Source organism: Ranitomeya variabilis, chromosome 4 (genome assembly GCF_051348905.1).
Source record: "Ranitomeya variabilis isolate aRanVar5 chromosome 4, aRanVar5.hap1, whole genome shotgun sequence".
NCBI classification, from domain to species: Eukaryota; Metazoa; Chordata; class Amphibia; order Anura; family Dendrobatidae; genus Ranitomeya; species Ranitomeya variabilis.
This window is the reverse complement of record NC_135235.1, coordinates 732511913-732527602: the sequence shown is the minus strand read 5'-3', so window position 1 is coordinate 732527602 and position 15690 is coordinate 732511913. Positions and strand designations below refer to the sequence as shown.

Genomic DNA, 15690 nt, shown 5'->3' with positions numbered 1-15690 from the left:
TGGTGGGCGGTTCCTCGCAATCTCTGTAACCCAACTGTGGGAGCGAGGGGGACCGCCCCTTTTATCTCTCCATAGGGTTTCCTGTTCCTAGGGGCGGATCCCCTCTCTCAAGTGGGTGCTGTCGTGGCTCTATAAAAGAGCATTACCGGTACGTAATCCGGTGTTTCCTCACAAAAATATTATTTTAGCCTCAAATTTTGCATTTTCATAAGGGAAACAGGAGAAATTGCACCATACAATTTGTTGTGCAATTTCTCCTGGTTATGCGGATACCCCAAATGTGGGAGAATACTACTTTTGAGGCACAGTGCACAGCTCAGAAGGGAAGAGGTGCCATATGGGAGTTCGGATTTTGCTGAATGGTTTGAGAGTGCCATGTCACATTGGCAGAACTATTGAGGTGCCAGGACAGAACTCCCCCCATCATATTACAAACTACACTTAATGAATTCATCTAGGCGTGCAGTAATCATATTGACACCACGTGTGCCTCACAGAATTTTATACCATTGAGCGGTGAAGAAACGAGTAATTACATTTTTAATTACATTTTTTTTGTTTTAGCCCCAAATTCCAAATTTTTCTAAGGGCTAATAGGAATTTTTTTCAAACAAACTGAGGTCCATTTTTTCCTGAGTGCGTCAATAACCTACATGTAAATTGAGAAATATTTTTGAGGCACAGTGCAAAGCTCATTAGTGAAGGACCGCATACTACAGTGCAGATTTTACTGTTATGGTTTGCGGGTGCCTTAACCCTCTCGGAGAGCCCGAGTTGCCAGAACCCCCAATAAATGACTCCATTTTATAAAAAACACCTCTAAATGAATTCATCTAGGGGTGTAGTTATACTTACCTGGCAGGGGAGATACCATGATCACTAAGGTGGTTCTCCCAGGGTGAGGCTCATCCATTGCACTCCGGGTGTGCTGACCCCTGCGATTTCCCCAAATGCAAATGTCACCTGCTTAACCCAGCAGGAAGTACAGCGGCGTCTAAAAATAACTAAAATTGATAAATCTCCGGGCCCGGATGGGATACACCCCCGAGTACTGCAGGAACTAAGTACAGTCATTGATAGACCATTATTTTTAATCTTTAAAGACTCCATAATAACAGGGTCTGTACCACAGGACTGGCGTATAGCAAATGTGGTGCCAATATTCAAAAAGGGGCAAAAACTGAACTCGGTAATTATAGGCCAGTAAGCTTAACCTCTACTGTGGGTAAAATCCTGGAGGGCATTCTAAGGGATGCTATGCTGGAGTATCTGAAGAGGAATAACCTCATGACCCAGTATCAGCACGGGTTTACTAGGGACCGTTCATGTCAGACTAATTTGATCAGCTTCTATGAAGAGGCAAGTTCCGGACTGGACCAAGGGAACCCAGTGGACGTAGTATATATGGACTTTTCCAAAGCTTTTGATACGGTGCCACACAAAAGGTTGTTACATAAAATGAGAGTAATGGGGATAGGGGAAAATATGTGTAAGTGGGTTGAGAGCTGGCTCAGGGATAGGAAACAAAGGGTGGTTATTAATGGAGCACACTCGGACTGGGTCACGGTTAGCAGTGGGGTACCACAGGGGTCAGTATTGGGCCCTCTTCTTTTTAACATATTTATTAATGACCTTGTAGGGGGCATTCAGAGTAGAATTTCAATATTTGCAGATGACACTAAACTCTGCAGGGTAATCAATACAGGGGAGGACAATTTTATATTACAGGATGATTTATATAAACTAGAAGCTTGGGCTGATAAATGGCAAATGAGCTTTAATGGGGATAAATGTAAGGTCATGCACTTGGGTAGAAGTAATAAGATGTATAACTATGTGCTTAATTCTAAAACTCTGGGCAAAACCGTCAATGAAAAAGACCTGGGTGTATGGGTGGATGACAAACTCATATTCAGTGGCCAGTGTCAGGCAGCTGCTACAAAGGCAAATAAAATAATGGGATGTATTAAAAGAGGCATAGATGCTCATGAGGAGAACATAATTTTACCTCTATACAAGTCACTAGTTCGACCACACTTAGAATACTGTGCACAGTTCTGGTCTCCGGTGTATAAGGCTACGTTCACATTTGCGGTCAGCGCCGCAGCGTCGGGCGCCGCAGCGGCGCCGCATGCGTCATGCGCCCCTATACTTAACATGGGGGCGCATGGACATGCGTTGTGCTGCGTTTTGCGCCGCATGGCCGCAAGCGTTGGACGCAAGAAACGCATCAAGTTGCATTTTTTTTGCGTCCAACTTTCGGCCAAAAACGACGCATGCGGCGCAAAACGCAGCGTTTTAGCGTGCGTTTTGCCGCGTTTTTGTTTGCGTTGTGCGCTGCGGCGCCGACGCTGCGGCGCACAACGCAAATGTGAACGTAGCCTAAGAAAGACATAGCTGAACTGGAGCGGGTGCAGAGAAGAGCGACCAAGGTTATTAGAGGACTGGGGGGTCTGCAATACCAAGATAGGTTATTACACTTGGGGCTATTTAGTTTGGAAAAACGAAGACTAAGGGGTGATCTTATTTTAATGTATAAATATATGAGGGGACAGTACAAAGACCTTTCTGGTGATCTTTTTAATCATAGACCTGAGACAGGGACAAGGGGGCATCCTCTACGTCTGGAGGAAAGAAGGTTTAAGCATAATAACAGACGCGGATTCTTTACTGTAAGAGCAGTGAGACTATGGAACTCTCTGCCGTATGATGTTGTAATGAGTGATTCATTAATTAAATTTAAGAGGGGACTGGATACCTTTCTGGAAAAGTATAATGTTACAGGGTATATACACTAGATTCCTTGATAAGGCGTTGATCCAGGGAACTAGTCCGATTGCCGTATGTGGAGTCGGGAAGGAATTTTTTTCCCCATGGTGGAGTTACTCTTTGCCACATGGGGTTTTTTTGCCTTCCCCTGGATCAACATGTTAGGGCATGTTAGGTTAGGCTATGGGTTGAACTAGATGGACTTACAGTCTTCCTTCAACCTTAATAACTATATGTAACTATGTATTGATCATGTTGACACCACGGGTGTGTCACATACTTTTATATCATTGGGCAGTGAAGAAAAAACAACTACATTTTTAACACCAAAATTTTGTTTTAGTCTCTGATTTTACATTTTCACACAAGTGGGTAAAAAGGGCACCTTAATTTGTCCAACAAGTTCTATTGAATGTGGCAATACCCCATATGTGGCTGTACAGTAGTGCTTGGCCATACTAGAGACTTGGAAGGGACAGAGCGCTATTTGCCTCCTGGAGCGCAGATTGTGCTATAATAGCTTGCGGACTCCATATACAGAGATTTTGACTCCATGGGTGTTTTCCAGAAACAAGCAGCAATGAATGTTGCCTAGTCAAAGTTGCAAACTGTCGTTGTAGTGACCAGTACGTTGTAGTGACCAGTATGCTGCTATAATCAGTATGTTGCAGGCACCAGTACGTTATTCCCAGCTCGTGCTTCTGGAGACACACACCCATTAGTTAGGCGGGCTCTTGTTGCTTTAGAAATGCCAAATGTGGACATTATATGTGGTTTAGTTACACTGTGGGGTTCAGAAGGGAGAGGGGAGGCATTTGTATTTGAGAGTGCAGAATTTGTTGAATTTCTTTGGAAAGTTATGGAGCCATTTCACTTTTCCAGAGCCTTTGTGCTTCCAGTAACGTGGAAGCCCCCTATATTTCCGTTAACAGATGACAGACCTGAGTGGGAACTTGCTTTTTTGTGGATTGATTTGAAGCTTTTATTGGGAACATTTTACATAATGTTTGGGATTACATTTATAAAGCGCTCTACGCTGAGCACTTACTCTGGGGCTTCCATCTAAATCTCCAAGGGACGAGATTCAGATGAAACCCCCGGGATCCATTCACTTTAATGAGGCAGCAGAGTTATTCTGAACTTTCGTCTGGCCTCTGTTCAGCTTTGTCCTTCTATTCAGAAATGCACAAAACTGTGGCCGACAGCACTTTTATGCAGTCCTAAAAAGATGGACACCATCGGTTCACAGGTCCTATGGCGTCCACAGTGTCTCCATCTAACTCACTATAGGGAATATTCTGCTGGGATTCAGTCTGAATCACATACGTCAGAGATTTACATTGGTGTAAGCGCTCAGCGCAGAATAAATGTGAGCCAAGCCTTACTGCGATCTTTGGTGAGACAGAACAAACAAAACAGCAGGTGAAGAATTGGTTTTATTTATTTTTTACATTATTATTATTATTTATTTATATAGCGCCATTAATTCCATGGTGCTGTACATGAGAAAAGCGGTTACAGATAACATTTACAGTAAACAAATTTACAATGACAGACTGGTGCAGAGGGGAGAGGACCCTGTCCTTGCGGACTTACATTCTACATCATTCCTCATGCAGTATAAGCGATTAGGCAACTTTACTCTTTGGTTCAGTGATACCAGATTTATATTGTGTTTTTGTTTGGCTGCTGTCACACACTTAAAAAATGCTTTTTATTGCGCATCACCATATCATGTGAGGGCATGTTTTTTGCGAGACGAGTTGACGTTTTTATTATTATGATTTTTGGGAGGAAGAATGAACAAAAATCAGCAATTCAGGATTCTTATTTTGTTGTTATGTCGCTCCGCATGTGGTAAAACTGATGACAGTTTGATTACAGCGATATCACAGTTTTATCTTTTTAATGTTTTGGCACTTTCACACAAAACAATTTATAGAAAAAAAGCTTGCAATTTGTTACCATCTTTTCAGTTAGCCATTAAAAGGTATCAACCACTGAGGACTCTCAATTCTAAATATTATTCTATCTACTGGCTAACACGGTACCAAGATATATATCTTTCCTGTTGAAAAAATTATTATTTTTGCATTCCTTTATTCTGAGAGCTATAACCTTTTTATTTTTCCACTGATGGATCTGTATGATGGCTCCTTTTTTGCAGGCAAGATGACGTTTCAGCGGTACCATGTTTATTTATATTTATTTTTTTGATCGCTTTTTATTCCACTTTCTGTTCAACGGTATGATGACAAAGCATTGTTTTTTGTCTTGTTTTTTATTGAATTTTTATGGTTTCACTAAAGAGGTTAAATAGTGGGACAGTTTCATAGGTGTGTTTGTTCTGGATGCGACGATACCAAATGTGTACTTTTATTGCTTATATTTTTTTTATTCAAATATTTATGGGTACAATATATTTTTACTTTTTATTTTTGATTTTTTTTATATTTTTACATTTTTTCTAAACTTTTTTTTTTTTTTTTACTTTCTTTAACTTTTTTTTTACTTTGTCCCACTATGGGACTTTCATTTTTTCCAGGCTGATCACTTGTATAGCATGGGGATACAGGAGCATCCCTATGCTATGCAAACTGTCACCGCTGCTCTGACACACAAAGTTGCCGATTATGATAAAGCAACTTTGCTAGCTCAGGTCATCGTCACAACATTGGGTCACCATGGCAACGATCAGGACCCCACAAAGATGTTGCAGGGTCTCCGAACCAAAGGCAAAGAGGCGGTCTGCTGTGAGCTCGATCACATCACTTAGGGGATTAAAGTACCGCAGGAGCGGTGTGGGACCACTCCTGGCACTGAGTGTCGGGTGTCAGCAGTCAGAATCAGGTGAATCCCAGCGGTGATCGTGTTTGCACAGGCCGTGTGAGAGCAAAATTGTCGAGATGTCAATATGACCCAGGTTACAGGGACATATGGATACGTCCAAGGTGGGAAAGGGGTTAAAGCCAAACATGAGGAATGACAAGGGATTGCCTTAATAGTGGACAACCACTTTAAGAAAATGCAATTATTGGTTAAAACATTTCCAACATTCTGAACATGGAAAAGGCTTCTCCCCTGTGTGACTGCTCTGATGTTTATTACGAGTTAATTTCTGTGCAAAATATTTTCCACATTACTAACATGAAAGAGGCTTCTCCCGACTATGAATTCTTTTGTGACTAACAAAATCTGATATCTGTTTAAAACATTTCCCACATTCTGAACATGAAAAAGGCTTCTCCCCTGTGTGGGTTCTCTGGTGCATAACAAAATCTGATTTATGCTTAAAACACTTCCCACATTCTGAACAGCAAAAAGGTTTCTCCACTGTGTGAGCTCTCTGGTGCTTAACAAAGTTTGGTTTCTGTGTAAAACATTTCCCACATGCTGAACAGGAAAAAGGCTTCTCCCCTGTGTGAGTTCTCTGGTGCACAAAAAGATTACGTTTGTGGTTAAAACATTTCCCACATTCTGAACATGAAAAAGGCTTCTCCCCTGTGTGAGTTCTCTGGTGACTAAGAAGATTTGATTTATTCACAAAACATTTCCCACATGCTGAACAGGAAAAAGGTTTCTCCCCTGTGTGAGTTCTCTGGTGCGCAACAAGAATAAATTTATGGTTAAAATATTTCCCACATTCTGTGCAGGAAAAATACTTCACCCCTGTGTGAGTTCTCTGGTGCTTAAACAAATTTGTTTTCTGGTTAAAACACTTCCCACATTCTGAACAGGATAAAGGCTTCTCCCCTGTGTGGGTTCTCTGGTGTGTAACTAGTTTATATTTGTGGTTAAAACATTTCCCACATTCTGAACAGGAAAAAGGCTTCTCCCCTGTGTGAGTTCTATGGTGCACAACCAAATCTGATTTCTCGTTAAAACATTTCCCACATTCTGAACATGAATAAGGCTTCTCCCCTGTGTGAATTCTCTGGTGCTTAAGCAAATATGATTTCTGGTTAAAACATTTCCCACATTCTGAACAGGAAAAAGGCTTCTCCCCTGTGTGAGTTCTATGGTGCACAACCAAATATGATTTCTCGTTAAAACATTTCCCACATTCTGAACAGGAGAAAGCGTTCTCACCTGTGTGGGTTCTCTGATGCTTAACCAAAACTGATTTCTCGTTAAAACATTTCCCACATTCTGAACAGGGAAAAGGCTTCTCCCCTGTGTGGGTTCTCTGGTGCGTAACTAGTTTATATTTGTGGTTAAAACATTTCTCACATTCTGAACATGAATAAGGCTTCTCAACTGTGTGAATTCTCTTGTGCTTAAGCAAATATGATTTCTGGTTAAAACATTTCCCACATTCTGAACAGGAAAAAGCGTTCTCACCTGTGTGGGTTCTTTGATGTATAACAAGCTTCTGTTTCTCGATAAAACATTTCCCACATGCTGAACAGGAAAAAGGCTTCTCCCCTGTGTGGGTTCTCTGGTGCTTAACCAAAACTGATTTCTCGTTAAAAGATTTCCCACATTCTGAACATGAATAAGGCTTCTCCCCTGTGTGAATTCTCTGGTGCTTATGCAAATATGATTTCTGGTTAAAACATTTCCCACATTCTGAACAAGAAAAAGCGTTCTCACCTGTGTGGGTTCTTTGATGTATAACAAGCTTGTGTTTCTGGTTAAAACATTTCCCACATGCTGAACAGGAAAAAGGCTTCTCCCCTGTGTGGGTTCTGTGGTGCTTAACCAAAGCCGATTTCTGTTTAAAACATTTCCCACATTCTGAACAGGAAAATGGCTTCTCCCCTGTGTGGGTTCTCTGGTGCTTAACCACAGCTGTGTGGGTTCTTTGGTTTATGGTATTTCCATATTCTGAATGTGAAAATGATTTCTTTTCTTTAGGAGCAGATTGTGTTTTAATGCTTATTGTGTGACTTTCATTTTCCTTTGTAGTCAGTAATAAATCAGGAGACAGGACCTGTTTCAAAAGATCAGATGACAGAACTTTGCTGTGAAGGGATGATGGTATATCTGAAGTCATGGCATTCAATTCAGTTGCATCCTGTGGGATTTCAAGATCATCCGATTTAAAAATTGAAGATGTCAGCTGTCCCTCTGATCTCCGGGTGCAGTCATCTGCTAAGAAAAAAACAATTATTTTTGAATAAAATATCATTGAATTTTATATTTTTGAACATTTCTACTTAAAAGGGAGTCGGTCACCCCAAAAATGGCCTATAAACTAAGGCCACCGGCATAAGGGGCTTTTCTACAGCATTCTGTAATGCTGTAGATAAGCTCTCGATGTAAACTGAAAGATGAGAAATAAAGGTTAGATTATACTCACCCAGGGGCGGTCCCACTGCGGTCCGGTTCGATGAGCATCGCGGTCTGGGTGCCCTATTGAGGGCAGAGCAAAGTACTCCAGTGCGCAGGCGCTGGGAAAGGTCAGAGGCGCCCGCGCATTGTAGTTCTTTGCTCTGCCCTCAACAGGGCAAAGTACGCCTGCGCCGGAGCCGCGGCAGGAAGACAAGAAGAGGACGTCATCCTATGAAGATGGGAGGCGCCGGACCCGAACCGCGACGCCCATCGGACCGGACCGCAGCGGGACCGCCCCTGGGTGAGTATAATCTAACCTTTATTTCTCATCTTTCAGGTTACATCGGGGGCTCATCTACAGCATTACAGAATGCTGTAGATAAGCCCCTGATGCCGGTGGCCTTAGTCTATAGGCCATTTTTGGGGTGACAAATTCCCTTTAAACTGTCCATAAAAATGGCAAGCTATGTAAAAAAAACTGTAATTATTTACCAAGACAATGACAGTTCACAGTCTAATAGACAACATTAATAGATAGTTACATAGTTGTTGAAGGAAGACTTTAAGTCCATCTAGTTCAACCCATAGCCTAACCTAACATGCCCTAACATGTTGATCCAGAGGAAGGCAAAAAAAAACCCATGTGGCAAAGAGTAAGCTCCACATTGGGGAAAAAAATTCCTTCCCGACTCCACATACGGCAATCAGACTAGTTTCCTGGATCACATGAATCCGTAGTGCATGGTGTTCAACTGTTTGTTCATTCTGCCTCCCAAATATTGAATAAAAAGAAACTAATCAATGTTATGTAGGCGAAAATAATATCAATTCTCATCTCACAAAAAACAAGCCCTCACTCAGGTCCATCATTTGTAAATGGAAAAACAGACTACACACATGTTCAAAATTGTTGTTACCCCTCGTTTAATGACAGAAAATCCCACAACAGTCAAAAAATAACTTGAATCTGACAAAAGTAATAATAAATAATCTATGAAAATGAACAAATGATCATCAGACATTGCTTTTTAACCATGCTTCCACAGAATAAAAAAAAATAAAACTTATGAAATAGGCATGGACAGAAATGATGATACCCCTGAATATGTGACAAAAGGGACATGTTAAATCAAGGTGTGTCACTGTCCACTAATTAGCATCACAGGCGTCTACAATCTTTTTTTATTTATTGCTACTATTGTTAGGGTACTGTCTCACAGTGGCACTTTGATCGCTACGATGGTACGATCTGTGACGTTCCAGCGATATCCATACGATATCGCTGTGTCTGACACGCAGCAGCGATCAGGGACCCTGCTGAGAATCGTACGTCGTAGCAGATCGTTTGGAACTTTATTTCGTCGCTGGATCTCCCGCTGTCATCGCTGGATCGTTGTGTGTGACAGCGATCCAGCAATGCGTTCGCTTGTAACCAGGGTAAACATCGGGTTACTAAGCGCAGGGCCGCGCTTAGTAACCCGATGTTTACCCTGGTTACCAGCGTAAAAGTAAAAAAAAAAAAAACAGTACATACTCACATTCCAGTGTCCTTCAGGTCCCTTGCCGTCTGCTTCCCGCACTGACTGACTGACGACCGTAAGGCAGTACAGAGCACAGCGGTGACGTCACCGCTGTGATCTGCTTTCACTTTACGGCGGCACTCAGTCAGTGCGGGAAGCAGACGGCAAGGGACCTGAAGGACACCGGAATGTGAGTATGTACTGATTTTTTTTTTTTTACTTTTACGCTGGTAACCACGGTAAACATCGGGTTACTAAGCGCGGCCCTGCGCTTAGTAACCCGATGTTTACCCTGGTTACCCGGGGCCTTCGGCATCGTTGATCGCTGGAGAGCGGTCTGTGTGACAGCTCTCCAGCGACCACACAACGACTTTCCAACGATCACGGCCAGGTCGTATCACTGGTCGTGATCATTGGAAAGTTGCAGAGTGTGACAGTACCCTTAGAGTCAAGTTATTTCTGTGACCATTGTGTGTTTTTCTGTCATTAAACGAGGGGTACCAACAATTTTGACCACATGTGTATAGATGATAACCCTCAGTGAATTAATTTATAAAATGGAATCACTTCAAGGGGATTTCGACTATTCTGGTTTTCTGTCATTTAGTTATATTAGGGTTAGGGTTGATCGAATAGCTTTGCATAACTCCTTATCCTAATAGCTATAGCGCTAACCGAATAGTTGCCTCGGGAACCTTGTTAGATGGAGCGCTCCCGATAATCATCTGTTCATCGCTGCAGCTGCCAGTGTTGTGTTGCTGTGTGACAGTCACAACTCATACAAGCAGAGCCCGTGCCCATTTTTGGGCTATCTATGCAAGTGTTGTGACTGTCAAACAGCCACGACACATGCAGCAGCGACGCCAAACAGCTTATTATCAGGAGCGCTACAGGTATCCAGGTTACCAAGGTAGCTATTCGGGAAGCACTATAGCTATTCGGATAAGCACTTATCCGAAGCTATTCGATCAACCCCAATTAGGGCTTCTGCATATGGTGTGTCGAATCTCCTCTGGGATCTGTTCCTTCTGTCCAGGTGGAGTAATCTGCTCCCTACTTCAGCCATTTGGAAAGTACCACACCCTACTAAAGCTCAAAGCATATGACAGGAATCTGCCAGAAACAGCGTTGTTCTCCTCTGGTTCAGTCCTCTGTGCTCACCATGTGGCTTGTGTATTTGCTTCCTGTTGTGAACGTGGCCCGTTTACTGACTACTTTTGTGTCTTCTGATTCTGTCCTTCTGGTTCTGACCCAGCTACCTGACTATTCTTCTTGACATCTAATACCACAGAATAGCAGGTAACACCATAGTCCAAGCCTAGGGGTCCCAGTGTAAGTCCAGATACATGCAAGGGTGTTAAAGGGCAATGAGCAAGGCAATCCTTGGGATATGGAAAGCAGAGAAGATCGTGCCAGGCATGTTCATGGTGGATATCTTTTGAGCTGCCAGGTGACCCAATACATTGTGTCTGCAATCTAGTCTAGCTAGATCTACATTCAAATAGCTACATGGCGCTCCTTCCCTTCTGAACACTGTCATGTGCCCAGACAGTACAATCGTATGTAGGGTATTGTAAAAAGTTGGAAAATTTGTAAGATCCATTTGTTTTCTATTATCCTTTGTGATTAACTCCAAAGTTATGACTACATAACGTGACATACGTCAGATATGAAAAATGGGGCCTGATTAGGAACACAAAACTGGCTGCAGGAAGAGCTTAAATCAGAGTATTTTTGACACTGACTTCTGTAATCAAAAACTGTGACTATAGGCAATAACACATTTACTGAAATGACCAACCTCAGCAGTCTTCATCAGTAATAAATGAGTAGCTAGTGATGAAACCTCTCTGGTGTAATTAGAGTATGGGGCTCGGTGACTTCACAATCTAAAGTATCGTAAGAGCCAATATTTTCTGTCAGATGAGTATCAAGAAGAAATATTACACATTTAAAAAGAACTGTGTATAATAGTGCAGAGCTGAGGTGTCTTAAAGTGAACCTCTCAGCAGGATTGTGCACAGTAACCTACAGACACTGTCAGGTCGGCGGCGTTATACTGATTACATGGATACCTGGTGATGAAATCAGTCTTGTGGTTATTGTTTAATCTGTATTTGTAGTTTTCAGTTAATGAGATTCTTGTGCTCTGAGGTGGGTCTGGGGGCGGGTCTTTATGTGGTGCTCTGATTACATATGCATCTGTATTGGCTTATGACAGGTCACTGATCCCTCAGTGACCTGGCCCATTTTTACATAATGCATATAATAGCGTTGATATTATTGTTGATAATGCCTATAATATTGTGGCTATTGTGATGCTTAAAAAATAAATTACATCCACCAAAATGTCACCGGCAATGGCGGCGCCTGTGCAATAGCATCTATAAGTAAGAGAAAGATGCAATTGGACTTGCGCCATCAGTGTCATTTTGTTGGATGTAAAAAAAATTTCTAAGCCTCGCAATAGCCACAATATTATAGGCATGATCAACAATAATACCAACATTGTTATATGCATTATGAAAAAATGGGGGGCAGGTCACTGAAGGATCAGTGACCTGCCATAAGCCAATACAGATGAATATGAAAGCAGAGCACCACATAAAGCCCCGCCCACAGCGCCGCCCAAGAGCATGAGAATCTCATTAACTGAAAACTGCAAAAAAACATTAAACAACAACCACAAGACGGATTTCATCAACAGGTATCAATTTAACCAGTATAACGGCGCTGACCTGACACTATGTGTAGGTTACTGTGCACAATCCTGCTGACAGGTTCACTTTAAATTTAGATCTTAACCCCTTCATGACCCAGCCTATTTTGACCTTAATGACCTGGCCATTTTTTGCAATTCTGACCACTGTCCCTTTATGAGGTAATAACTCAGGAACGCTTCAACGGATCCTAGCGATTCTAAGAATGTTTTTTCATGACATAGTGGGCTTCATGTAAGTAGTAAATTTAGGTCGATATTTTTTGCGTTTATTTGTGAAATTTAGGGAAAATTTTGAAAATTTCGCAATTTTCAAATTTTGAATTTTTATTCTGTTAAACCAGAGTTATGTAACACAACATAGTTAACAAATAACATTTCTCACATGTCTACTTTACATCAGCATAATTTTGGAAACAAGTTTTTTTTGGCTAGGAAGTTATAAGGGTTAAAATTTGACCAGCGATTTCTCATTTTTACAATAAAATTTACAAAACCATTTTTTTTTTTGTTTTTTAGGGATCACTTCACAGTTGAAGTCAGTTTGATGGGTCTGTATGGCTGAAAATCCCCAAAAGTGACACCATTCTAAAAACTGCACCCCTCAAGGTGCTCAAAACTACATTCAAGAAGTTTATTAACCCTTCAGGTGTTTCACAGCAGCAGAAGCAACATGGAAGGAAAAAATTAACAATTAACTTTTTAGTCACAAAAATTATCTTTTAGTAACAATTTTTTTTATTTTCCCAAGGGTAAAAGGAGAAAGTGGACCACAAAAGTTGTTGTCCAATTTGTCCTGAGTACGCCGATACCCCATATGTGGAGGGGAAACCACTGTTTGGGCGCACAGCAGGGTTCAGAAGGGAAGGAGTGCCATTTGATTTTTTAAATGAAAAATTGGCTCCAATCTTTAGAGGACACCATGTCTCGTTTGGAGAGCCCCTGTGTGCCTAAACATTGGATCTCCCCCACAAGTGACCCCATTTTGGAAACTAGACCCTCCAAGGAGCTTATCTAGATGCATAGTGAGCACTTTGAACCCCCCAGAAGCTTCACAAATTGGATCGTAAAAATGAAAAAGTACTTTTTTTTTGCAAAAATTTTCTTTTAGCCTCAATGTTTTCATTTTTGTATGGACAACAGAATAAAATAGATCCTAGACTTTGTTGGGCAAATTTTCCTGAGTACACCAATACCTGATATGTGGGGGTAAACCACTGTTTGGATGCAAGGCTCGGAAGGGAAGGAGCGCCATTTGACTTTTTGAATGAAAAATTAGCTCCAATCGTTAGCGGACACCATGTCACGTTTGGAGAGCCCCTGTGTGCCTAAACATTGGAGCTCCCCCACAAGTGACCCCATTTTGGAAACTAGACCTCCCAAGGAACTAATCAAGATGTGTGGTGAGCACTATTTACCCCCAAGTGCTTCACAGAAGTTTATAACGCAGAGCCGTGAAAATAAAAAATCTTTTTTTTTCCTCAAAAATTATTTTTAGTTTGCAATTTTTTTATTTTCTCAAGGGTAATAGGAGAAATTGGACCCCAAAAGTTGTTGTCCAGTTTGTCCTGAATACGAAGATACCCCATATGTGGGGGTAAACCACTGTTTGGGAACACGTCGGGGCTCGGAAGGGAAGTAGTGACATTTTGAAATGCAGACTTTGATGGAATGGTCTGCGGGTGTCACGTTGCGTTTACAGAGCCCCTGATGTGCCTAAACAGTAGAAACCCCCCACAAGTGACCCCATTTTGTAAACTAGACCCCCAAGGAACTGATCTAAATGTGTGGTGAGCACTTTGAACTCCCAGGTGCTTCACAGAATTTTATAACGTAGAGCCGTGAAAATGAAAAATCATTTTTTTCCCCCACAAAAATAAATTTTTAGCCCCCAATTTTTTATTTTCACAAGAGTAACAGGAGAAATTAGACCCCCAACGTTGTTCTGCAATTTTTCCTGAGTATGCTTATGCCCCATATGTTTGGGTAAACCACTGTTTGGGCACACGTCGGGGCTCGGAAGGGAGGGAGCACCATTTGACTTTTTGAATGCAAGATTGACTGGAATCAGTGGTGGCGCCATGTCGTGTTTGGGACCCCCTGATGTGCCTAAACAGTGGAAACCCCTCAATTCTAACTCCAACACTAACCCCAACACACCCCTAACCCTAATCCCAACCCTAAGCCTAATCACAACCCTAACCCCAACACACCCCTAACCCTAATCTTAACCCTAATTCCAACCCTAACCCTAAGGCTATGTGCCCACGTTGCGGATTGGTGTGCAGAATTTTCTGCACCGTTTTTGAAAAATCCGCAGGTAAAACACACTGCATTTTACCTGCGGATTTCCTGCGGTTTTACACCTGCAGATTCCTATTGAGGAGCAGGTGTAAAACGCTGCGAAATCCACAAAAGAATTGACATGCTGCGGAAAATACAACTCAGCGATTCCGCGTGGTATTTTCCGCACCATGGGCACAGCGGATTTGGTTTTCTATAGGTTTACATGGTACTGTACAATGCATGGAAAACTGCTGCGAATCTGCCAATCCGCTGCGGATCCGCAGTTAAATCTGCACCGTGTGCACATACCCTAATTCCAACCCTAACCCTGATTCTAACCCTAACCCTAAATGCAACCCTAACCCTAACCCTAGTTCTAACCCTAACCCTAACCCTAGTGGAAAAATAAATATATTTTCTTTATTTTATGCTGCTCTCTACCTATGGGGGTGATAAAGGGGGGGGGCTATTTACAATTTTTTTTATTTTGATCACTGTAATAAAACCTATCACAGTGATCAAAGTGAATGAACGAACCTGCCGGCCGATTCGTCGGGCGCACTGCGCCCGCCATTTTGGAAGATGGTGGCGCCCAAGCTACAAGCCGGACAGACACCGCGAGGGATTCTGTAGTTACCGGGGTGGGATCGGAGAGCAGGGGTGGCACCGGACAGGACAGGGGGGCGGAGTGGAGAGGATGGCGTGGAGAACATAAAGGAGGGGTAGGAAAGACTGACGGCGGCGGCAGATCGCCTCTGTCAGTCGGTGGCAGGATCAGATCGGGGTCTCCAGCCATGGCCAATATTGCAGCATCGGCCATGGCTGGATTGTAATATTTCACTAAGTTTCATTGGTGAAATATTACAAATTGCTCTGATTGGCTGTTGAAAGTGAAACAGCCAATCAGAGCAATCATAGCCACGGGGGGGCAAAGCCACCCCCCGTGCTGAAGTACCACTCCCCCTGTTCCTGTAGGTTGCGTGAAATTGGAGTTAACCCTTTCACCCGGCCTGCAGGAACGCGAGCATTCTGTGACACAGCATATGCGTCACAGGTCGGATTGGCACCGACTTTCATGACGCATATGCTGTGTCACAGGTCGGGAAGGGGTTAAGCATTTGG

The 15690-nt window shown here is 42.4% G+C and overlaps 1 protein-coding gene and 1 pseudogene across 4 annotated transcripts in view; one reads left to right on the top strand and one right to left on the bottom strand.

Moving 5' to 3' along the window:
- Nucleotides 1–847: 847 nt before the first annotated feature.
- On the top strand, nucleotides 848–973 carry LOC143771287 (U1 spliceosomal RNA; annotated as a pseudogene).
- Nucleotides 974–3469: 2496 nt separating this feature from the next.
- Nucleotides 3470–15690, bottom strand: part of LOC143767927 (uncharacterized) — a 118739-nt gene continuing 106518 nt past the window's right edge. For 3 of the 4 annotated variants that reach the window (XM_077256450.1, XM_077256447.1, XM_077256449.1), the window contains one exon: nucleotides 3470–7863. In XM_077256450.1, the coding sequence (XP_077112565.1) occupies nucleotides 5912–7863 (1952 nt within the window). In that variant the 3' untranslated portion in view covers nucleotides 3470–5911. The remainder of the gene's footprint in view (nucleotides 7864–15690) is intronic. The other variant, XM_077256448.1, reaches the window with a different exon arrangement.